This window comes from Larimichthys crocea, chromosome X (genome assembly GCF_000972845.2).
Source record: "Larimichthys crocea isolate SSNF chromosome X, L_crocea_2.0, whole genome shotgun sequence".
NCBI classification, from domain to species: Eukaryota; Metazoa; Chordata; class Actinopteri; family Sciaenidae; genus Larimichthys; species Larimichthys crocea.
The window spans coordinates 1,403,650-1,429,329 of record NC_040020.1 but is presented as its reverse complement, the minus strand read 5'-3'; the positions used below and the strand labels follow the sequence as shown (position 1 = coordinate 1,429,329).

Below are 25,680 nucleotides of genomic sequence, written 5' to 3'. Positions count from 1 at the left end.
GGCTTTACTTCTGTTTGGGTTCCCACAGACCCCAGTGCTGTATGTATATTACACAAAATAAGGAAATATCTCTTGTTATATATGTTATATAGGTTATGAATGAAGAAATATTCCTGTTTTCCCCCTAAAGATGAAAAAGAAATACAGTATGTCAGTCTAAATTGTGAAGTGACTTAAGTTTGGATGTCTTCTGTCTGTCAGACTGTTGTTAAATTCCGATAACAGAAAACTAAATAGACTTATTTGGGATTTGGGAGGTGTAGCGCTGCGTAAAAAAGTCACTGTCAACACCAATTACAGATATAAAGCATGTGAAAATCCATTGTGTTTAACCAGCAGGAATCTCTGAGACCCCAAACAGAAGTAATGTGTTATTTTCTGTAGCAGACGTCTGAAAAACGCCATCATGTTTACGAGCTATTCTCTCAAGATTAGGAAAAGTCATTAAGTATCAAGATGATAAAATGTTAAGTATATGTTTTGATGTTTTTAAAAAATTGGCATGGGTTTTCCAGGAGCCCTAAACAAAACACTGATGTGTTATGCAGGAATATTTCAAATAAAAAAAGGCGTGTTTGTAGAACGCCACGTTCATATTTTGGAGGTGAGACATTTAAAAACATTATTTTAATATACCGAAAGCTTCAAATGCTTCCCACCCACTCTTATGAATGCCTGCACTGTAGAGACTCATGATTTTGCTCACTTTATTAGCTGGCAGCATCTCCTTTGGGTGAATCACTTGTGACTCCTCAGTCAGCTGGGACCAGCGTGGCAGCCAACAACAGAAGGCACAAGTTAGCCAGGATTTTTTGCATCATTCTTTCCCCCGACTCGCTGTCCAAACTTTGGATTACATGTATTTCCCTGCCACATGGTGACTCGTCTGGCTTTCCCTTCTTTTTCTTTTTTGCAGTATCTTAGCGCCTGTGTGTCACCATGGCAATAACAGAGAACTGGCTCATGCCAAACTCTGACGTTGGCGAGGAGTTCTTGGGAAAACGTGCATGAAAAGTCCCTGAAGATAGCGAGGGGGAAAACCGGACAGGTTGTTTTGAAATAGACCAATTATAAATTAGTAATGTGTGACCTTTCCCCATGCAGGCACACATGTTCATGTAAAAGTGAGAGGCATCAACACATTTCCCCCAAATGAGGCATGGATTGTAAATAATACAGTGCCAAAAAAAACACTACTTTTATTCTGGCGGGGAAAGTTAATATAGAAATAGCATTTTTATAAGTTACATTCATCTTGTTATCACAGTAATTTCCAGTTGTAGTGATTAAGTAGTGTTGTGTAAAGAGTTTGCATCACCAAGACTTCCTAAAAATCTGGCCTGCGTTCAGGACTAAATGTGTTGAGGTGGTGTACGTGAGTCAGACGCGCCACTGACAGGGGCAGGACCAAAAGGCATTACCATACCTGCAACAGTTCTCTTTTCACTGCGCCACTTGCGCTTTTCAGACTAATCTGGCGTCACAAAAGAGCGTCTCTCAGTTGTCTCCACTATTTTCTAATGATATGCAAACTGAGGTACCAACCTCCAGAGTCAATTGCTGCTTATTAGGGGAGGTGGTTGAGGCTCAAGTGGAGGCAGGAGGTGAAATGAATAGAAGGGAATCCCGGGGAGCTCAGTTAATCACTTTCGATTTTATGTGTAAGAACAAGAAAATCAGTTAATTATATTAGTAATTCATAGAAATAAATAAAAAAGAACACAAGTGAACAGATGAAGCGCAGGTGATAAATCAAAAGAGCGATTTGGTGTCATAATTAGCGCGCTTTTACGCAATATAATGGTAGATAATGTGTCAAAGAGATAACCTCCTCCCTACACATCATGATACGAGGTTGTCCTGTGGATCTGTGCGCCTCCAGCTCCTTATCAGGTGGAGAGTAGAGGAGCGGGGTTGGGGGGTGGAGCCACGGCAGAGTTGCCCATTCCTAAAGCTTGAATCACACTACACTCCATTCACATTCCTGCTGGGGGACCGCTTCATTTAGGGACTCGGCGTTGGGAGGATTTTGAAGATTGTGGAATTGTGTGTTTCATCGCAGCCAAATCAAATTATAACCATGGATTTACTGTCCTGCGCTACGGTCAGAGGACATTTGCAGCCGACTGTGTAGTTTGCGTTTTCTTTACTCTGGATTTATCATGCGGGCTTCGCCTTAACAGTGGAGTAGACCTGACTGGACAGTCGTAGCCTGCCGGAGCGCAGCCGGGAGTTTTATGCTGAGGCTGGTCGCGATCGAGACATTAGAAAATGATATTAACACGTAAGTCAATCCCATAATCATTTACCTTAAGTGTTTGTAAATTCATTATTTTTTAGTAGTTTTATATTAAAAGTAAAACTGTGTCCACACACTCACAATACTCAAGCGGTTTCCTGTTCTCTGATCTGTTAGAGGATAAATGTAGCTTACTTTTAGGTGTAATTAGAAGTCTACAGTGTGCATGTTTTTAGTTGCTTTTAGTATTAAGGACCCTGAAGCTTTATTTGAATTTTACCTTGAAGTCAAACACTCTTTAAGTCGTCTCTAAGGCGCAACGCTGCGGGCTGTCAGATAAGAAATCCCCCCCGCTTTACGCATAACTCTGCGTCTCCAGTGTCCTCACTGTTGGTCACAACTCAGAAGAAAATCGACAGATCTGAGTCACTTATAAGTTTGGGCAAATTACGCACGGCTCCATGGAGCGTGCCTTTCTTGCTTGATGCAAACATTTGTTCGACATCTCTCCTTTTACGCGCACGGTGTAAAGGGGGGCACCGGCAGACTAGCTCGGCTTGAATCGGATGAAATTGTCTTTTAAGGTCATTATAAGGTGTCGTACCAGTCCGAGATATTTCTGCCCTCTCGGTGCTTCCAGTTTGTTTAACTGCCTGCGCCTTTTGCGTGCCTGCTGACCTTTTGCTTACAGGGGGGGTTTGAGGGGCTGCGTTGTGGTTGTATTAAATCCTGTTTTTAGTCTTGGGCTGGCAGGCTCAACTTGATTTGTGGGCTTTGGCCCTTTGTCTCAACTGTTTTAACTGTCTGTTCCAACACATGGTTCCTTATCAGCCACCTCAGGTCTGGTACAGATATGAGCACAACGAGGTTTAGTTGAGTCATAGAACCATTAGGAACGTGCTCATAGACATGCAGGCGTGATGATGAAAGCTTTACCTACAGAAAGTACTGATGCAGAGGCTGGATGACACTGACACACACTTAATGAGTGACAAGTTACAGAAATAGAAACCACAATACTTTTTTTTTCTCATTGTGATCTCTACTGCACGTCTCTTTATTTCTTTCAGCCAGGGATGGGACAGTTGAGCAGTTTGTGGTTGTGGTGGGAGAAGAGCGAATAAAGGAAACACACTTCATCTGCACTCATTGTGAAACAGGAAGTCAGCAGAGGTCTTATCTGAAAGATTTACATCCAGCTGGCACTCTTTCTCTCTCCCGTGAGGAGACACATATGTTCTTTTTTTTTTTTTTGCTCTGCTGAACTTACTCTGGCTGTCCTGGGATCTGTTTATGAATGGATATTATCAAGGGGGGAGTCCTTGCAGGTAGGCTGTCATCTGGCCATGGAAAGCTTATCAGGATACCCCTGGTCACCTGATCCACGTCTAGGGCTCTCTGTGTGAGCATAAATCTTTCGTCGTGGAGCTCTGGAGTTGGCTCTCCGATGATCCATGTGGGCCAGCTGTGTGTTTTGCATGCGTATTCGTCCGTTCATTCGTGCCTGCCCTGGCTGGTGGTAGATAACTCGAATGAACCATGGTAGTAACCGCATTATTCTTTCGTGTGTGTGTGTCAACAGGGCATAGCTTGAGGCGGGCCAGATGGCGATATTCCTGGCATCGTCTCACTTAGCTAACAGCCAGACCCTCTCAGGGAACACCAGCTGTCTCAACCATGGAATCACAAAACCTAATACCCATCAGGAAGAAAATCTGTTATCGCCCGACTTTGCATTCCAGGAGAGCACTGGAGGGATTTCACATTGGTCACGTCAAAAAAAAAAAAAAAAATCTCCAGTTGTCCTGATGATATTATACGGATTCAAGCTGTTAAGGACATTCGTGAAATAGTTTCACAAAGTGAATCGTTTAGAAACACATTCATCAAGTTCATGAACACCTCAGGGGGTTTTTGTCCTTGTCACCTTGAGGTAAAGGACAAACACTGGCAGCATCCAGGCTCCTGGCTTTTGCTTGTTGTAGATTACCGTTGAGTCTGGCCTGGTTTATCACATCACCTGTCTAGACCCACTCTGCAGCTCCTTCAGAATGACCCACTCAGACCTGGAGTTGATAAGAAACCCTCTGCCTGCCTTTTGGGTTGTTTTACAGTCGGCACTTTGAGACCCCGGCAACGATCGGGTAATTCCAGATAAGCCACCTCAATTCACAGCAGTTGTTAGTCAGGCATTCTTCTCTATCTGCCAACTTCAAAGTCCCAGTCCTGGTGATAACTGTATTAAGACTCTTGACCTCTAGTTTGCCATGTATGTAGCAGAGCCTTTGAGGTGGGGAGCAGCATCCTTTGTTTGCTGGCTTCTGACAAAAGTCCCACTGGAGCTGAGCGTTCAGACTCGGCCGAGCCAGACCCCGCTGCCTCCTGTGATGGTCGGCAATTGTGAGAATTTCCTGCCACAGGAAAAGGAGAGAGGAGAAGGGCCGAGCAGAGTTAAAGTGAGCAGAGAAAAAGATGTTGATGCTTCTGGGCAGTGGGTGAAGCTTCACCCTGTCTGGCCGCTCACCAGGTCAGGCTTTGGTAAAATTCCAGAGGAAAAGCCTCTCGTGATCCATATGAAATCTCTATTAGCATCGGATTTGCTCTCAATAGTCGTGTTATCTGCTGGTAATCGCTCTCATCTTTCTTTCCCACTGAGAAGGAGTGTGTCTCACTGTGTTGTTTTTGCTCATTCGCATCAGGCAGATCTAATGGAGTGGCTCATTTTTTTTATTCCAGCTGAGAGGACTTGTGTGCATTTCTGTCCACAGAGTGATACATTTACTTTAAATGATCAGATAACGGTAACAGTTAGTCTTTTTGAGGCGAGTTCAGTTTTGGCCACATATCCATCTGTCTCTCTGTCCCGCCTGACGGACATGTTTCAGACATCCTGTGTGGCCGCCTCAGGAGGACCAGCAGCTCTGGTCTAGTCTGCACTTATATTCACATAATAATCTGTCCAGCTGTTTGTGTATTCGAGTGTCTCCACGTCAAGGAGGTGGCAACCAGTTATAAGATGATCAAACAGGAGAAAGTCAGGGAACTACATGCTGCTGATACTTCAGGTTTCTCCTTGTAGCCTGCACTTGCTTTCTTTCTTAACAGTTACTACATGGACGTGGTCAACTGTAGCATGACTGGTTTGATGTGTAGTATTGTCAGTACTGGTGTTGGCTTCAGTCTTTGCTACTGGTTCGACTCCTGTCACTTTTATAATCTCTTGTACTTCAGCCAGCTTGGCACATGTAGCCCAAACGTCAGCGTCATTATCAAGGTAGCGTACTTCAGTTTTCTACTTGAGGACGACTCGGCGATGGAACATACTGAAGTGCTAAGCACTCGCAGCAAGACATATTTGTCCAGTGTGGCTTTGAAGCCGTCTTTAACCATGAGGACTTTTGTTAAGTACACACAATCACCGGAGCCGGTGTTTGTCTTGGCTGCCTCCTCGCCTATTATCTGGCCAGGAACAAACGAAGGCAGGGCCTTACAGCCGGGTGGTCGGCCACTGCAGCACCGCTCGGCTCTCTTCCTGCGAGGGAAGCAGGAAGAGGAAGTGAGGTAGTTCCCTGGCGAGGGCTAAGGGATTGGCTTGGACAGTGAGGGAAGACAAAAAAAAAATCAAATACACCCACGATTCTCGAGTTCTTAAAGCAAACAGAAATGTAAAGGATTGGGCGGAGTGTTGTAGGATGACATTTTTATGACCAGAGTGCCTGAGATATTCTTTAAACCTCTTTTATGACTTTGTTGATCCAACTTTTTTTTTCCAATTCCAGATACGTAAGATCGTTTATGTGTGCGGCTCTATTGTTAGGGTTGTTTGTGCCAGATGCCCCATGCCCCTGTCCACTTCCTCCAGCCAAACAAAAGATAGAAAAATATTCTTGCTTGAGACACAATGCGGTGCAGCGACAAATATTTTTCGGTTTCATCCATCTGTGCGGTGAATACAGTCATTATTTTGTTTCCGAGGGGGCAACAAACCCACAATATGTCACTTTAAAGTAGATTTGACACATATTGTAGCCCATCGGGGTGTGTCACTGGATAGCTTCCCTCCAAAGGCACTTAATGGATCCCATAGCTCTCTTTTTTGGGGGTTTGGGGTGGAAAGCAAACCATGTGTTTGTGTGTCCAATTTGCATTTCAATAGCTTTACTGTCTTTTGAGTGGTTTGTCTTTAAACATGAGGTCGGTCTTTGCAAACACACACGGGGCTCGCATGTGCACACACACATAGATACGCAAGCAGACACAAGAATCTCTGGCCCTACGCAGCGCTCGCTTTCAAGAATGCTGGTATAATTACCCTTTTGGTTTCTCGGTTCCTCTGGGTTCACTACGCTCCAAAAATACTAGGCTCAACACACCCACCGAACACGCAGCTTCTGAGACATTCCTTTTCGCATCCACAAGGAGAGACGGAGCTCATTTGTCAAATAGAATAGCGTTAAAACATAGTTGTTAATGTGTTATTTGACACTCGGGTGCATGCTGGTGTCACAGCGGTTTGCTTGAGGTGTGCTGCTGGCCCCTGCAGTGGCAGAAGGGAGACCCTGTCTTGGTCGTGTCACACCTTGTTGTTAGTGGGTTTGTCTGCCGTCTAGGCTTGTTGTTGGTATGTAAATGCTCGTATATAGTTGAGCCCAGACCCTTAGCAGCAGTAGTCTTCCTCTGACCTCCCTGTCTGTCTTGACAATACTTGATGGTTACCTTTCTTTTGTCCACGTCAAGTCAATTCGCAGCTGTTGGTTTCACATTTGTTTGACATTATTTATTGCACATTCATCTCTGTAGTGCCTCTGTTTTCTTTTCGCTAAAACAACGAATCCTTGGTGTAATTTAGTCCCGAAATGAGGTGGAACTGCCGGACTGATGTTTCGAAGATAAAATAAACTCTTTACCGATGGTTACTATTAGCTCAGGCACGCTCAGCCAAACATAGCACCCCTATTTAAAGCCTAAAGGACATCACCACAATGTCTAAATGCAAGCATTGTATAATTTGAAACAAAAACCTTTGTGCCTTAAATTTCAAACTTCACTGCACCGGTAACAGGATTAGCAGGTATTTCACTTTTGCAGTCATTCTTTATGTTGTCACTTTCATTCATGGTTTACCAGTGTCTTTTCCTGCCTTTGTTCTACTGGTTTTGGTTTACAAGTGTTTCTCAAGGTTGTGCTACATTTGTACTTGTCATTGCACTAAAGAGGACATTGTAAAGTCAGCTCTTAAGGCCTGGAGACATGCCTCTGTCTGCCTCCTCTCTACAATCTGCTGACTGTGGAGGTGAAGGAGCAATTGAGGAGGTTGGGGTGTTTGCAGCCATTTGGCATATGTCAACTAAAAGGGCTTTCGCAGATAATTGGGAGACATCACCGTGGCTCCTCTGACACAGTGGACCCCAACATTCAATCAGTACTTAGCACAACAAGCCCAAATGTCACACCTTGTGTTTAAAGGGGGCTTTGGAGCAGTTTGTATGGCAGTGTCCAAATGTAGTAATGGCACTGATGGACACTGGACGCAAACATTGTCTCCTAGTCAAGGTTCCTTAAGTTTTATGAATTTACAAGACATCCAAAAAACAAACAAGCAGTTTTAAAACGTTAAAATGTCACAAAATGAGCTCTGCTGAGACGTTTTCTGTCCGAGATCTCTGTGTGAACAACGAAACCCACCACCGTACCTGGATAAGGAGCTTAAGTTGCACACACTTGGGGTGTGAGGCAAGTTAACACACTTCGCACGAATGACGCTTTGAGCTTTAGGAGCATGTGAGAGGAGAGTGGCCGAGTGTGAGATAGCTAATAAGGTCAAGGGGGTTCACATTTGATAAGCTGTTGGTGTGTTGGAGTTTTGTCTTACTTTGATAGTTTGACAGGATTGTATTTTTCAAATCAAGCTTAGTTTATACTTAAGCCTTGGTGTCACATGTTGCTGTATGTGTACTTCAGTTATATTTCTCTTCAGGTGGGTTAAAGCATCTCCCACAACACCTAACGTGCCTTTGTTTTTTTGTTTTTCTATTTCTGCAGAGATTGAAGCCAAAGAGGCCTGTACCTGGCTCCGAGCAGCAGGGTTCCCGCAGTACGCCCAGCTTTACGAAGGTAAGGACCTCTATGAGACGTCTCCACCCACTCTCCCACCGCAAGATAGGAAAGACAAATCAGATTCTATTCACACTGGCACCATGTGGAAAAATCCACAGTTACACTGGGAACGATGGCACAATCATTGTCTACAGGCAAAAAAGAAATCTGAATTAAAAGCAGGCAGATCTACTAAAAGAGCGTTCTTTCATTTTTTTTAAATCTAAACTGTGAGCACATGCCCGTTTGGTGTTGTATAAATGAACTCATGTAGAACACCACTGTGTCCTTTTCAAGCACACAAAACACCAACATGAACACTTGGTCTTTGCATGCATACTCACCACAAACAGTATAACATTCCTGAGGAGTGAGGGCTGTGCTTTTCTTTTTAGTCCCAGTACTTTGCTTTGCTTATGCAATTAAAGTCACATAAACCTTAGCTACTATATTCCAAACATTAACTATGATGTAACTCATATAGTGACACTCTGAGGGAGCAAAGGTCTTTCTTACCTTGGTAGTATAAACACAAAACATGTTTTCTGCACCCTCTAAAGTTACTCATACAATGACAAATGGCTGAGAAAGAAAGCATCGCCTGATCCCCGGAGTTTTAAATACATGCTCACCAGAATACATCAGACATTCTTGACACTTCGTATAGCAACTCCTAAAACTAAACTGTAGCATACCATGTGCGCACCAGTTGCCCTTACGTAACTACAGGATGATGACAGCAGGACTAAGCCGCTATTGTCAACAGGTCATTGCCCGTCGTCACTTAACCGTGAAAGGGTTCCTATTTGAACGGAAAACTCATTGTGTTTGCACACAGGTGATGAGGCTGTTTATGAACAGCAACACAAAAGTGCCAAACCACAATCAATCACAAACCAACGCGCCGATTTTACACACTCGCTGGTTAGTCGCCTTCTCCAGGCGAGCATTTTTCCTTCCCTTATATCCGTGGGACAATCTCTATTGTCAGTGCTGTCAAGACTATTGCCCCACTAAAGATAAGCATACTGATAGGCCTGTTTCAGTACAGTAGGCTGAAGGTGCTGGCCTCCCTTGAATGGCATTTTGTTATCATCATCGCAGCCTGGGGGGGTTTAGATGCAGGATTCCCGTTTTGGGTTGGGTCAGGGCATTCCAGAAAACTTCAAATCTGTCCATCCATACCCGTACTAGACTATGTTGCGTAAATATTCTGTATGATTAATGGCACACTTTATCTTTGTGCCATTGCGACTCTGCGAAAAAAAGTGATCCTGTTAATGGGGAAGACAAGGGGAGAAAGAACGAGAAGGAGAAAAGGAAGTGGGACCTCTGAGCGGTGGTGGAGTACCTATTGTCATTCTTCAATCAATCCCCTGTTTTCTCCCTCTGTGCTCCACATCCCCCCTGCCTGCCAGGTCTGAAAGCTGCAGCTGTGTTTGTTTGGTCGGCTAAGACGCTACTTCCTCTTTTAGCTTTTCATCAAGGCTGTATGGGGGGGAGAAGGTGGGACGGAAGGTCCTGGTGGGTGTTTGAGTGGGTGGGCGTGTTTTTTAAAGACTATGGGTTGTATTCTTAGTTTTGTCTGCGCACATTGATCCAATCAGTGGCACAAAGATACCCACATTGATCTGACTCTATCTTTATGTTTAGATGCCCAATTTCCCATCGACATCTCTTCAGTGACCAGAGACCATGACTTCCTCGATCGGGACGCTATTGAGGCGCTCTGCAGGTGAAACTTCAAGTCACACTGAACCTTTTGTGCTTCTTTTCTCTTTCTTTTGATGTTACACGCTTTTTCTTTTCTATGCTATCTCTTGTTTTCCCCCCTCGAATGAAGCCATGAGGGCATGACTTCAAAAGGAGGCATGCTTTGGAAAGTTGCCTATGAGATGAAAGAATGACACGATAAGCACCTTGGAGCCATGCACTGTACTTTTTCCTCTCTCCATTCAGTTTTACATGCCCATACCTTCTTCTTCTCTCATGAGTTTACCTCTCAAGTGTTTACCTCTGTCATTAGAGTCTTTTGTATCCTGGCAAGCAGATATCTCGCTCCTACCTTTCACTGCGGCATTGCTACGGTCACGCAATGCTCCTTACATTCTCAGCCTCTTTGTGTTATAGGAGATTCCAAAATTTGCCTCCCCGACTGGGGCATTAGTGGTTTCAGAGTGCCTAAAAGTTTCAGGAATGTTGGTTTGTGTCTATGAAGGGGGCTAAATGACAGTATCATTGGAGAGGACTGGGTTTGCATTCTAGTTGGTGCCCCCACTATATTAATTAGCATATGAGAAGAAGGTTAATGGCTCTTTAATGGAGTTGACTCCTTCATCAAATTCCGACTCTCTGTAATAAACCACAGCAGGTGTCCCTCCATACATCTGGAAGCTATCATCTCAATGTCTCCTCTCTTGGCAGCCTTTCGCCCCCTCCCCACTGCCCCAACTATCCCTCAGTTCCCATCCCTTCATCTCTCCATTGTTACATGATCTGGTCTAAGAGCTCTCCAGAGGGTGGACCCCACCACCAGCCTCTTTCCCCTTCTCCAGGTGGCTGGGGGGATAAGCTTTCTGCCTAAGCCCCCCCCCTCCCTCCACAAGTTGTCGTCGCCACTCCAGCAGATTTCATTCTCCTTGCTCTCTCCCTTTCTGTCTCCCTCTCATTCTCTTCCCGCTCATGTGGGGATTATCCTTCAGCAGCTCATTAGGCAGCCTGGGTGCACCCAGCGCTCCCCCTGCTCTTGTCTTTCTCTTCCCCTCTTCAGTTTTTCATCCTGTTTCATCCTTTCTTCCATCATACATCCTCTTGGCGATGAGAGGTTTGCGTTTTAGGAAAAGTCAGAGGGCTAGAAGATTTTTAAACGTCTTAAATGTAAACCAGTGTTGTGTGTTTTTGTGCTTTGCAGGAGACTGAACACCCTCAACAAGTGTGCTCTAATGAGACTGGAGATATCGCCGCAGAGAAAGAGAGTAAGTGCACACACATTAACCCCACTCCTTTTCTGAAAAGCCCCTTTGCACGTCTCTTCCAACCACAATTGCTTACCCTCACCTCAACCATCAGTTCACTCGTGGCCACAGGGCGCAAAGGTGTGTGTTTTTTTTTCTCGTCTTGTTTAATGAGAAGGCACCTGTTGGGTTTATTTCTATATCAATTGGGCTGTGAGGACCCTAGGGGGAAGGAGGATAGCTTTAATGTCTAAATGAAGGGGTTGCATTCACTAGGACTCCTCCCTACTCAATGCCTGCTCCCCTTCTTTCTCAAATATTTCCTCATACCTCTGGTTCACCACAAAAGGAATCAGTATGCTGCATTTGTGGCACTTTTGCAATATGCTATGTTTCTAAGTAATCCCTTCTAACACCAAGACTCTTAGATTTCACTTTCAAGGAAAAGAGCCCCTTGGAAAGTGTTTTTCCTCTTCAAAGAAGGGAGGCTAATTCTGTGAATATCCCACTTTTTTAGACTATGCCTGTTTTAAAGCAAACCTGAAAGTCTAGACTGGCGCACACTCTGTGACGAGAATTGCTCCTTTTTTGTACAAATCAACTTTAATTCCCTAATGGCCTTAAGTGCTACATAGTAACATCCTTGTTCTGTGTGTGGTGGTATTCATTAGGATGACCCTTTCTGTGGCACCTTTCATTTCAGGAGTCAACAGAGAAAAGTAGAAGAGCCCCCCCACCCCCTTTAGACAGCTTAGGAATGCATTGATCTCCTCGTGTCTTAACATTCCCACTTTCTTAAATCTCCATCTCACAGCTTCACAGTCTTCTTGATTTGATTTGATGCGTCAAAGTGTAAGAATAAATAGTTTTCATTGCGCAGACTCCGTGTCACATTCAAAGCAGTCACCGTTGCAGTAAATCTTTTGGTGGCTCGATGGTTTTGAGGATAAGATATGAATGTTGATAACCAGTTGACGGTCTGTGCACAATAAATAGCATACCGCTGTTATCTCACATTCCTGACAACATAACTGGAGCGAAAAGTCACAGTGGAATCCAAAAAACTCACGAAAATCCCTCGTCCTCTTTAAATCAATGACTTTAATAAAATCCCCGTAAGGAGCGAGCATACATTACACTCTTTGTTCATTTTTATTTGAAATTACATCATGTTTCCACTGCAGAACATGTGATTAATGATGCCTGTATGTGCAGCCCATGTGAGCAGTGAAACAGGAACACTGGCAGTCAACTAGTGGAACATGGATTTCACGGATTTGATCATTTTACTAGTGGAATTTTTTATTCAAAGTGCTAATTTCCTGGCATCTTTGTAAAAGAGGCTCTGATTATTGCTTTAAAAAAAACAACAACCCTCGAGTCAATTACTTTCCAGAAGTTTTATTTTGACAGATCCAGATGTGTTTTTGCTAAGTTCTGATTATAGATAGAGCTTTAGAAAGATGGAGGTGTTTAAATCGCGGGCTGTGATTTGTTTTTATGAGGTTTGATCCTCCGCTTTGATTGGAAACTGTGAGGAAGTCGTGTTAGCGTTAAAGAGGTATAACGAATAAGGACTGACAGTAGCGGCGTATCAGTGACACTCTGTGTGCGTATGTACAGACGGCGGGGATAAAGATGGCAGGGGTGGGAGCGACCCCAGTCTGGCCGGCTGCATTGTGAACTATGGGGGTCATAATGGAATTTCCTGAACTCCCTCCAGGGCCTGAGATAGATTAACCAAACTGGGGGAGGTGTGTGCATTTTGCGAAGGTGCATATGTGACTCAGTCATTTCTTTGTGCTGCGTTGTGTATTGTCTAAGCACGCAGGAAGCGACTGAGACGTGTCCACTGGCTGAACTCAGTTATCTTTGCTGCATCAAGTCACATGCTCTTAGTTTAAGATAACGTTATGCAAAACTGTTGTCTCGTTATGTCATTGGCATGTTCCAAGAGGAATTCCTCATTAGATGTGCTCATGTAAAGGCTATTGTGATTATACATCAGTACATGTTGTACGCTTACTTAGATACTATTAATTTCTAATCTATTATTAAGGACACGTCCAGTAGCTTTGTCAGTACAGACAATACCAACCAGTGCAAACCAAATAAATTGAGTAATGATGGAGGAAGACAATAATATCTAATAACAAGCAGACAAAAGGACTGTAAATAATGATGACAAGCAAATGAGACTAAATGAGAGCTAACCAACATAAGTAACTAAATAGGAGCTGAACACGAATGTGCAGAAGGCAACGTGCGAGTGCAACAATTATAAAATAAATTCCATAACTCCAGAAAGTTTCCTGGACCAAGGTGAGGAATGTTGGAGAAGAAATGGAAAACGTAGCAGTGCATAATGTCTAACTCTTAACTGTCCCCTCTCCCTTTTTCCATCTCTTCTTGCTGTTTTCTCCTCCCTCTCCCTCTCTCTCTCCCTCTCTCTTATCCCCTCCTTCTCCCCTATCCAGAGTGAGGACTCCGATGAGGACGAGCCTTGTGCCATCAGTGGCCGCTGGACCTTCCAGAGGGACAGCAAGCGCTGGTCCCGTATGGATGAGCTGGAGGTTTTTTCCTCACTGTCCTCAGATGCTGCCCCACCGCCATTCCCCAAGGACCAAGTATCCCAGAAAGGAAAGCTCTCCCTGCACGAAGGCCACAGTTCAGAGAGTGTGCTGACCGACCTCAGTGAACAGCCTGAAGTGGGCTCCATCCACAGCAGCGGAAGTGGAGGAAGAGGAGAAGAGAAGAGCCATGCCGCCACCCTGACAAATGAAGCTGTACCCGCTGGTGCCACTCGGGCCAGCTCTGTAGCCAGCATGTGTTCGTCGTCCGGCACGGGCGGGTCAGGATGCGCCAACGAGGACTCTCTGTCTGATGGGATGCCCCCATCGCCCCTGGAGACACTCGGGCAGTTCACCTTCGATGTGAAAACAGGGATGGGAGGACTGGGAGGAAGTCTGGACAGAGGAGGAGGCAGCGGCAAAAGCACACGCTCAAGAGCCAAGAGCTTCCTCAAGAGGATGGAGAGCCTACGGCTGCGCAGTGGCACCACCTCCAAGAGAAAGAAGAAAGGGAGCACCACCGGAGGGAAGATAGAAATCAGCGGCCCTGTCATCAAGGAGGGTCTAGATGATGACAAGTTGCGGAGGCTCAACTGTGTGGACATCTCCAGTATCAACCTCAACCAGAACCTCAATCACCACCGCAATCCCACTCAGACTATGACACTTAACAGGAATCGCTCCGTATCCTACTCCACTCAGACCAGCAACGGCAGCACTGGAAGCACTGGGAGCAGCCAGTCTGAAGCCAGCAGTGGAAGCGCAGTGAGCACACCGAGCCCGGTGACTCGCGCTCGCAGCCACAGCACGGCCGCAGGCTCTAGTAAGAGAGGAGGAATGTATCTGGAGGGTTTTGATCCCTTCAGCATTCCCCAACAAGCTTCAGATCGACAGCCAACACCCCCACCCAAATCTGCCCCACCCATTCCCTGCAAAGCTAGTAACGGGATGACAGTGGATGAGCAGAACCGCAGGAACAACTTCAGTGTCGGAGGTAATAACAGACAAGCGGAGGAAGAAGAAGAAGAAGAGGAAGAGGACGGAATGATCTTCTTCTATCTACCAGAAGGTCACAAGCCTGGAACCTTCCCCAAAGCCCTGCAGGACGGGAGTTCGCGCAATAACAACGGGAACGATAACGGGAACTCGGTGATCCTCAGGGGGCGGCAAAGTAGACGTCAGCGCCGTGGCTCTTCGGGCTCCGTCGACAGCCGGCTCAGTTTTTATGACAACGTCCCCTACACCGAGAGAGAGGAGGAAGAAGAGGGAGACGAACCCAAACTGGAGCAAGTGCTACAACACGTCAGCGGCCTGCAGCGGTTCGTCAACGCCTGGTCGGAAGCTGTGGCCGGTGAAGAAGAGGAGGAGGAAGAGGATGAAGAGGAAGAAGGAGACTCAGACTCGGCACTGGACTCGGCCTCGCCTTGTCCATCGTCTCCACTGCAGAACCGGCTGGAGGAGACGGAGAACGGGAGTGACCAAGACAGCACAGGAAACCCGCTGGGCGAGGGAGAGGAAGGGATGAGGGAGAGAAGAGACTCTGGTGTTGGAGCATCTCTAACCAGAAGCAGCAGGTCAGTAAAGAACATCTAAACTGTCTTCTGACTGACGCAGGATCTACTAAAGGTTTCTCTGAAAACGTACTTCTTATATATTTTTGTTGTTTTGGTGAACTGATCCTTTAAAAGAGACAAAATCCAACCTGCTCCCTCCAAACAGGCTCATGCTTTTCTTCTGTGAAACGTCTGCCAAACGTTACCTTAACGCTCGAAAAAGCTCAGGGACAACAAAACAATAGAAAGACAAACACAGAGGTACCAACAAAACAGAGTTTTCTAAGAAAGTGACAGCAAAGGATAAACAGGGGGGCACGCTGAGACTTCTCTCCTTACGTAATGGTGCAGAATACACTGGAATGCTGCCTGGTCTCCATGGGGACTGTTGCTGTTCCTTCAGGAATCCACAGGCAGAATTACATTTCGGGGGGCGTGGGTTTTTTTAGTCTTTTAGACAGTCTCTTGATTGATGTGTACATAAATCCCTGTAATCCCTAAACCCGATCACTTGGCACATAAAACTACAAATACTGTGTGTGGCTGTGTTCGTTTTTTTACGTGTACATAAAAGCATGACATCTTAAGACTCAAAGTGCTCCTTTTTTTTTTTTTTATCAACATTCTTCTTCTCACATCTCAATTTGTGCCGCCTCCTTCTCTTTCCCTGCACTCCAGGCCACAGAAGCTCCGCTGGCCAAGCTTCCAGAACTCCCATCGGCCCAGCTTGGCGTCGGCCCAGCTCCAGATTAGCTGCCAGTCTGTGCTACAGATGAATCTGCTCCAGAAGCTCTCCCTGCTGCAGCTCACTGCTCTGCTGGAGAAACACACGCCTACAAACAAACATGGCTTCAGTTGGTGAGTGGACTAGAAGAGTATACGTGTTTTTTTAAAGCTTCTGCATCTGGCTAATTGTTCCTCACAAGCGATTCCCTTGAATTTATCCATCCATCCAACTACTACCGCTCCATCCCACCCTTCTCCCAATCCCCTCCATCTGCAGGTTGTTGTATAGTGTGGTGACGGCTGTCCACAGAGCTTGGGTTTCACATTCTTTTCCCAGGCCCGTAATTGCTGGGAAGGGGTGTACATTGTCTTTTTCTCAACGGGGCAATCATGGCAGTTCACACACATGGTGTTACAAGAGCTGGAGGCTGGAAAGATCGGCCCTCAACAATTATCCCTCCACCACTACCTTCTCTACCACTTTTAGACTATTGGTCTGATGGGACCAGATATCCTACTTATTACTGGACTCCAGTGCCGAACGTCTACCTTCCCTTTTTATCTGTATTGTTGCCTTTTTTCTTCTTTAAGGAACTTTTGGGGAAAAGTCTTGATGTGACGACAACTTTGTTTACCGCCAACATTGAGAGTCACCCAGAATTACCTTTACCATCAATGTTTTATACAACTTTACGACGTCCAATGAACCTAAAGTGAAAAAACACATCATCTTGATGTGTTTTTCGACTTCCCCTGTCCCTTCTGCCCGCGGGGCCTTCCTTGGACAGGAATAGAAAGCGTTATGACCCCGGCTTGTCTTATGACAGGCTGAAAGATCACTGAAAGACAGAGGCCACTTGTTGGGTCGCCGGAGGCCCACACATATTCAGAATTCCAGGCCGTGGATCATAATATGCTCCTTTTCCATTTTTCCTAAACTGCGGTTTAGAGAAGCGCTCCGTGTCTTGTGAACGGCTGCTCTTACAAAGACGAGCTTGTCCTGAGTCACGCATAGCGTCTTTCCGCTAAACACACTCACACCCATGCAGATAGACACACGGCTATAAATCTGTGGCCGCATTCTTGTGAAACGGTCAGGACGGAGTTGCATGTTTCAACTCTGGGGTTTGTGGTTATAGACTTGGTGTTCACTTGCACCCAAGTGTGCACACACACACACACACATGGGGAGACAGACACTTTGTGTGCGGATGTATAAAGCAGTGGGATCCTCCCCCTCTGGCACCCCGGCGTACATCCTACCACCCCTCTCATAAACCTGGAGACAGGCTTCTGCAGACACTTCCTCCTCGCACACACATTAAGCACACACACACTTTGGTAGCCGAGCTGATTTTGCAGTAATTTGATTTAGTCTGAATTCAACGGAAAACCATCTGAATCCATCTTGTGCGTCAAATGTTTGAATATCAACTGGCGCTTCTTCTTTTTCCTCTCATTTGCGTCATGTTCTCGCATAAAATCCACGTCATCGTCCAGCTGACGTTGATGAGTTTTCTCTCTTTTTTTGTGTGTGTGTATGTTGCAGGGCTGTGCCAAAGTTTATGAAGCGGATCAAGGTGCGCGACTACAAAGACAGGAATGTGTTCGGTGTGCCCTTACAAGTCATCGTCCAGCGGACAGGACAGCCCCTCCCTCAGGGAATCCAGCAGGCCATGCGCTATTTGCGCAACCAGTGCCTCGACCAGGTAACGTAAAATACACAAGTAAACACACACTGATGGACAGATGTGTAATTGCAGTGTACATAAAGCGTCAAGATTCCTGCCAGTGTGTCGTTTTCAGTTTCCATCGCAAAGAGCAAAACTTACATAATGTCAGCATGTGAGGACATCTGCAATCAGTCAAATGTTCATCCATGATTTTTTTCACCGTTACATAAGATGGAGCAGTGAATCGGAAAAAGTCTGATACCCACTTAGTCAGTGTGTGTGTGTGTGTGTGTGTGTGTGTGTGTGTGTGTGTATACAGTTTCTGTCTGTCCCCCTTTTCTGTCACACGTTTGCCGAAGCGGTGAGGCCTGGAGAGAGTCCGAGTGCGCAGCTGTTCAATCACCTGTCTGTCTTGTTTAATGCAGAGACATTACGAAAGGTGTATCTCGAAGTGTGTGTGTGTGTGTGTGTGTACGTTCGTAAAGGAGAGAGAAAGAGGCAGCACGGGCAAAATCGCTGTTAATGGAAGGCAAAACAGAAAACAGAGTGATGGTGTTCCTTTTCGTGAGGCGTAGGACAAGGCGCCTCTGTTTGGAAGTGGTGAAAGCTCATGGAAAATATTCGTGCTGGACAAGCCAGTGGCCCTTTTTTCTCTTTTTTCCTCCCCAACGCTGCCATTTCATACACCCTAATAAGGCCACCGACGAGGTCCTAGACAACGCTCAGTACAAGAATGCCCACTGGGTGTCACAGATCTCCGTAAATACAGTCAACAGGACCTGTTTTGATGTAACTATATTGACTGTAAGCTCTGGATTTGGGGATAAGTCAAGAATATTATTTTCTATGATAACAGACTGCAGCTTTTTTTTCAATGTGCTTTGGGAACATTAATCACTTTTTGATACGCCTTAATGATAGGATCAGACATTGTGCTCGTGGTAATGCTGAGACTAATAAGGGAATTAAAGTTCAAAGCTAGACTTATCAGGTTTCTGTGCGCGTACACATGATGTAACCCTTCCTCTCTTTGTCCTTTTTTCCAGGTGGGTCTTTTCAGAAAATCTGGAGTTAAATCTCGCATCCAAGCTCTCCGTCAGATGAACGAGGCGTGCGGCGCAGACGGGGGAGGAGTCAACTACGAGGGCCAATCGGCGTACGACGTCGCGGACATGCTGAAGCAGTACTTCAGAGATTTGCCAGAGCCCCTGCTCACCAGCAAACTGTCTGAGACCTTCCTCCAGATTTATCAGTGTAAGAACACGCACAGTGTAAACAGAATCTTGCAGAGGCACAGTCTGTAACATGATTGCATCAAGCGGGATTTTTGTTTGCCCGCCATGGAGCAAGAAATTGTGAAACTGTGAAAAAGAAAACAAACAAGATAAGTGTAGGAAATACCTGCGGACTGAGGTGATATGTGTGATACAGAGTCGGCTCATCCTCCTGTGACTCACAGTGTTCAGGTTCTGTTCCTGTGCGATCGCAATGGCCGCATTAGGAACTGTTTATATAAGGTGAAACAAAAGCAGTCCTGTGCATGAAGTATGAAGCATGAAGCATATAGTTTACACACACACACAAATGTAGGGCTTATATAAGACACTTAGAGCCCATCACAGCTCATTCCTGGCAGGCTGAGGGAAGCTCTACTCAAACTCAACCAGCAGACACACACAAAAAAAAAAAGATGACATAACGCAGCACGGCAGTGGTTATTAGTTTTAGATTTTTCCACACTCAACGCTAATCCGAGCCACGGCATCCTCCTCCTTCCTCTCCAGACATGCCTAAAGAACTCCGTCTGCAAGCGGTGCGCGCCGCCGTGCTGCTGCTGCCCGACGAGAACCGCGAGGCGCTGCGGACGCTGCTGTGCCTGCTGAGCGACGTGACGGCCAGCGTCGGCGAGAACCAGATGACCCCCACCAACCTGGCAGTCTGTCTGGCCCCGTCCCTCTTCCACCTCAACACGCTGCGGCGCAAGGAGAGCTCCTCGCCAAGGTGTGTGTGTGTCTGCGGTCTGTAATGATCACCGGTCACTGATTTTGTATGAACAGCTTATATAACGTGTAATATCCACGTTTTCAAAAACAGGAAAAAACAGAGCAGGCCTCGGGGGGGAAAGGAAAAAGGAAAAGGGCAAAACTTGGGGAGTAGGAAAGGAGAGAGACAGGAAACAGAAAGGTCACACAAACAGCTTCAGCTAATTAAGTAACATATTATGTTCCGCATTTAGCAGATGAGGGTTCATCAGGCGTACAAGCAAAACACCTTCATTCTTTCACTTCCTCTGCCCTCGCTAACACCTGCTGTCTCCATGATGGATGCTGTTTCTAATCTCATTGTGTCCCTCTTCGTTTTTGTTTTTTTTCATTGTCAAAGGGTGATGAACAGGAAGCAGACACTGGGAAAGCCGGACCAGAGAGACCTGAATGAGAACCTGGCTGCCACTCATGGCCTGGCACACATGATCCAGGAGTGCAGGAAACTCTTCCGGGTCAGTAGCTTTTTAGCTTTTTTACGTCTCGCTTTTAGGGTTAAAGCGAAACGTTGACGATGTCACGTAGATTTACTAGCCTGTGGCGAACGTGCATGAGTTGTGTCTGTTGACAGCTTGAATGTCAGTGTACCATGTCACCTGGACACCTTGTGCGCCTGTGTTTGTCCAGTAAACAAACAAAGTCCCGGTTACATAATTTGTTGATCCGATCCGTGCTGTCATTTGGTCAAGCAGTGTTATGATTACATAAAGTAGCCGTGCCAGCCGTGCTCCTGGTTTAAATGGCCCCGTTGTGCAGAAACTGGGCTTTACTTCATGTTTCTGTCCATTTAAAGTTAAAATACAGCACACGCAAAAAAAAAAACATGAACCACGTCATCTGGTGTGGTTCTGTGTGTCCACACGCAGAGCACTTGACTGGATAAACTTGAAATAATCAGCAAACTACACTCTTACTAATCCAATTTTGGATCCCATTCAGCCTGAAACGTTGCCCTGCCCAGTGCAGTTATCTCTGACATGCCACAGTAAATGCTAAAAGGCTGCATACTGCGGGTCATTACTGCTCAAAGTTTAATTAGATTGTGGAGGAGCTTCCTGGCTTCCTGTCATGTTCACATCACACAGCAAGCAAACCCAATTACCTCGCAAATTATTTTCTTTTAATTAGATCTCTGTTTGCTTGTGGAGTTTCATAAAAGGAATATGACCCATGAAATAAACTGACTGGTAATTCACCACCGTCCTAATGAGCCTTTTATTATCTAATGAAAACCCTGTTTTTAGACTGTAATATTGTTAGTCTTCAATTAAACCTGAAATATGGAATGAGAATGAGCTAGACAAACACGGAGATGAAAATAGGATGTGCTTTGTTTTTCCATTTTTAATTGATTAAGTCACGCTTAATACAGTTTCCCACTAATCAAGGGTATCAGTGTAATCAGGGTGGGGATTCCTGACAAAAACAAAACACGAATAGAGACTAGAGACTGATCATAGGACATTTATAACTTAAAGATTCCCTCCAGACAAGTTTAAAGACATAAAAATTATGAAAAATAAACATTTTTTTAAGCAAATAAGCTCAATGAACTCATCCCTCATTCAGAAATCCAGAATATATATGAATATCAGATGTTTTTTGTCAGTTTGTAAGCTGCATATTGGCTTTTAAACTAGTTTTAATGTCACAAAATGTTTGTACAGACATGAACCTGAACTCAGATATCAGGTGAGCACACAAACAACAGTTTTGTCATTGGCACTTATCGATATTTCTCATAAATGAAAAAAAGCAAATCAACACATTTACTGATCATACACCGACATAATGTAAAAGTCAGGACAGACACTCATCGTCCTCCCTCTCCTTCGTCTTTTCACGCAGATCCCAGAGGAAATGAGCCGCTGCAGGAACTCGTACGTGGAGCAGGCGCTGCTGCCACAACGCCTGGAGGACCTCGCAGGTGAAGAGGCCGGGCGTGGAGGTTACAGGGCCTTCCTACAGGACAGCCTAGACGCCCACCTCAAAGAGGCCAAGGACAAGTTTAAGGGTTACGAAAGCTGCTCCACGCCCGAGCACGCCGAGCTGGCATGCAGGAAGGTAAGAGCACTTGTTTATTCATCATTAAGAAAAATACTGTTCTTTTCACACGTCATCTGTTCGGGCTTGAGTCTAAAAGCGGTGATCAAATAAAAAGAAAAAATACAGATCATCAGTCAATCTGTCTTCAGTGTGTAAACAAGTCACTATTCATGAGGCACTCAACTATCTGTGTTTCCTGTCTTCTCCTTTTCCTCTTCATGTCTGCCTTTCCAAACTCTCTCCTGCTTCTCTAAATATCTAGTGGAAAACCAGCAGTTAGGGTTTCCTGTATAGAAACACATCCGTGTGAAACTGGCCTAGCCCTTGCCTTCTCATTCCCATCCCAGCACTGGCCTCTATCCCAGAATGACATCAGCTTGACATAGACACATACACATTTCCTGTGTCTAGTTGCGCAAGGGGCCCCTGTACGAAGTTATCTTTCCTCTAGTTTCAGAGTCACAAGGCGCAGAGAGTGTTTTTCTGTTGTTGTTGTTGTTTTTTAATCATCTGATGGCAAATCGAAGCAGCTGACTCGACTAAAGGGCATTGATGGACTTTGAAACACAGCCTGACTGTTGTTGCGTTAAATTAAAGCTGGATTGCCATGTCTAATTTCTGTGAATACGACTGATGACATTAGATATACTGAAGGAAGCACGCATAAGATGCTTGAACTTCATATATATTTACCACATTAACCCCTCCTGCCCACTTAAGTCAAGTATCTTACAGATCTGTGACCATGAACCGGATCTCCGGTTCCGGTCCAACCAGGATTCCTGTCTCCTCTCATTTCCTGTCATCTCTCTGCTTTCACCTATCGGCAATTAAAAAGGGAACCCTTTGTAAAGTACTTGGTATCTGTTCCTCCAGGTGCACGATGGGTTTCCACTGCGGCTGTGGAAGGTGAACGTGGAGGTGCCTGCAAGCCCCGAAGAGGTTTTGGCACGAGTGCTGCGGGAGCAGGGGCACTGGGACGAGGACCTGCTCGAGAGCCGGATAGTGGAGTCCCTGGATGAGAGGACGGAGGTCTACCAGTATGTCAGGAACACCATGGCTCCACACCCCACAAGAGACCACCTGGTGCTCAGGTAGAGAAGTCCCGTCCTTGTCCTCCGTTTGCCTCCTTTGTCTTCAACTTATTCCGATTTTGTTTTTTAATCCAAACTCTTTATTCACTCTACCAGAACATGGGCGACAGACCTGCCAAAGGGAGCCTGTGCCCTTGTGTGTACATCTGTGGACCATGAAGGCGTGCCTGTTGTAGGCGTCCGGGCCAATGTCCTCACCTCACGTTACTACATCGAGCCCTGCGGATCCAGCAAGTCCAGACTCACACATATTTCCAGGATCGACTGCAGGTGAGTGAATGTCCGACAGGAGCAAAGACAAACTAAAGGATTCGTTTTGACCTAGTTCGGTGGTCATTCAGTGTTTTTCAGCTAACTCCACGTCTCTTTTCTTTTCTTTAGGGGTCGTTTCCCAGAGTGGTACAATAAACTGTATGGACACTTGTGCGCCGCCGAGGTGGCGCGGATACGTGACTCATTCACTGTGTCCATGGACAAATGAGAAAGCAGCGTGCAATGTGGGCGACAACAGACTCAACAGCTCCTTTGAACCTCGACCATATTTTGGATCCTCCAGAGGACTCGAAATGACTCATTACACCCATTCCAACATAGAGAGCTAGATGGGTCCAAGTCTCTTTATAGTCACATTAAAAGGACAAATCCTGGATCCTGGATTGAAGGACTTTTTATTTGCTCTGATTTTGTCACAGCAGACTGTTCTGTTTGGGGCTCTCGGTGTGCTGCCAAGAGGCCTCATGTCACACGGACATTTATCTGGGCCAAAGGACATGACGTCGCCGATACGGGATGTGAGGTTTAAACTTTATCCAAAGGGTGCTATTGCTTCTGAGAAGCAAGGGAGGATTCAGCAAGTGTGTGTGTGTGTGTGTGTGCGGGTGTGTGCATGAGTGTTCAATGCGACAAAAACGGTTAATAAATACATCCTCGCACTGGTTTCCAGTGGCAGCATAATATGTACATACAGTATCCTGTTCACGGTAATGGTTTGTGTCTGTCTTGTGTTACCTCTGCTCCTTTTTTTTTCCTCTGTTACAGCAAAGCACAGGAGGAATAGTAGACAATATTATAGTCAGTTGATTGATGAATCCATGGGTGAAGAAAGATGTGAATGTGCTGGTAATACGCAGACCGAGTAGAGACAATAGACCGGATGTAGTGAGATGACAGGTGGTGGATAGCACAGAGTAGAGGAAAGGCAAAGAGAGACGAGAACCGGTGGCTGGCTCACCGAAAAGAGAAGGAACGATCGGAGAAAGATCCTCTTATACTAACGTGTAAATAAATAGATGTCTGCTCAAGTCCCTCAGGAAGAATTAAAATTCACGTTTAATGACCTTGATTGGAAGATAAATGGGCTAAATGAGTTATGTAAAAAGCTAATTATTCAACAGTAAAAGCTCATTTGGGACAGTTTGTGAGGCTCAGTGTTAAGAGACTGGATTAAGACCAACAGATGTACGATAATGGACCAAATTTGGAAAAAAAAGCTGAAAGAAGTATTGAACTTTTCCTCAATATAAAAAAAAAAATATTGATTCCACGATGATTTTTGATGTACATGAGAACAGAAAAAAAACAACATATTGTTCTAACTTGCAACAGAAACCTCTGGCTAGTCCTATAAAAAGATGAGAAGTAAACAGAGGAAAACATGGTCCTTTTATAAAGGTGGAGATTTTACAGGTTTTACTGTAAAGAAGAGGGCAGATTGAATGTTTGTGTGTGATTTCAAAAGGAAGGAATACTATCTTTGCGTAAGCTTCTTTCTCTGTGCTCTTGTGTCGGTGTTTTCAAAAATAAAAAATTTTTTAAAAAAAGAAGTAAAAGATTGAGGTCCTCATAAACGAAGTCGACCTTCTTCATTACGTAACGCTCACGCTTCGATCTGAGGGCTCCGCGTCATTCGTCATGTAGAGTTGTAGGATTAATTCACTAAGCCATTGTTCACATCGTAAACGTTTGTACCTTTTTAACTGTGTCCCTGTCAAATAATAACGCATGGCAATGACAGTTAATTTAAAACAAATATATTTATACCTCAGATATATGTTTGTTTTGTATCATACCATTTTATTTTATTTTATTGTAAATGTTAAGCTTTGTGTTACAGAAATGAACAAATGTTTTATCTTTTTTATTAATATTATTTCTGTACAGGTTAATCAAAGTGCACTATTAAATGTATTAAAATAAAAACGACGTGTCCTGTGAGTTATGTAATAATGGGTACACTGGGAGACTCTTCAGACCAGAATCTGGTTCTTCCCTTTAAATCCTTCATAATCTCCTCACTCGCTTGTTTACGCTACAGTTTTTTAACACCTTCTCGGATCCAGACTAACTCAGGATTTCCCTCCTCGCTTCCCGTCACATCCACCTCATTCCACACCAGTAAATCCGTGATCGGTGGGGCCGCAGAGGCGTGTGCTGCAGAGGTTTTGGAAGATGGTGATCTCACTCGTCTTGTTTCTTACATAAGGGCTTCACATAGCAGAATACAATGCAGTACGTTGTACCACAGCTGGCCTGGTCCTGACTCAATGAGGATGAGGGCAGTTGTGTTAAAAAAAAAACAAGGGGGGAATCTGAGGGGTCAGAGCGGGGACCAGTGTCAGTTAAGCATCTGATTACTTGACAGAACCAGGCGTATCCGTAGGAAGAAAAACATATTTTCACATGCACAT

At 45.1% G+C, this 25,680-nt stretch overlaps 1 protein-coding gene across 5 annotated transcripts in view; it reads left to right on the top strand.

The window, feature by feature from the left end:
• The window catches only part of dlc1 (DLC1 Rho GTPase activating protein), a 75,852-nt gene extending 51,052 nt beyond the window's left edge, over positions 1-24,800 (top strand). For 2 of the 5 annotated variants that reach the window (XM_019256985.2, XM_019256988.2), the window contains 13 exons: positions 8,282-8,353; positions 9,989-10,070; positions 11,247-11,310; positions 13,767-15,433; positions 16,091-16,270; positions 17,688-17,847; positions 18,858-19,065; positions 19,596-19,812; positions 20,194-20,308; positions 21,702-21,917; positions 22,776-22,993; positions 23,090-23,263; positions 23,375-24,800. In XM_019256985.2, coding sequence (XP_019112530.2) covers positions 8,282-8,353; positions 9,989-10,070; positions 11,247-11,310; positions 13,767-15,433; positions 16,091-16,270; positions 17,688-17,847; positions 18,858-19,065; positions 19,596-19,812; positions 20,194-20,308; positions 21,702-21,917; positions 22,776-22,993; positions 23,090-23,263; positions 23,375-23,474 — 3,473 coding nt within the window. In that variant the 3' untranslated portion in view covers positions 23,475-24,800. Of the gene's footprint in view, positions 1-1,965; positions 2,285-3,366; positions 3,568-8,281; positions 8,354-9,988; positions 10,071-11,246; positions 11,311-13,766; positions 15,438-16,090; positions 16,271-17,687; positions 17,848-18,857; positions 19,066-19,595; positions 19,813-20,193; positions 20,309-21,701; positions 21,918-22,775; positions 22,994-23,089; positions 23,264-23,374 lie in introns of those variants that run through there. The other 3 variants (XM_010743846.3, XM_019256989.2, XM_027282646.1) reach the window with 3 other exon arrangements.
• The last annotated feature ends 880 nt before the right edge of the window (positions 24,801-25,680 follow it).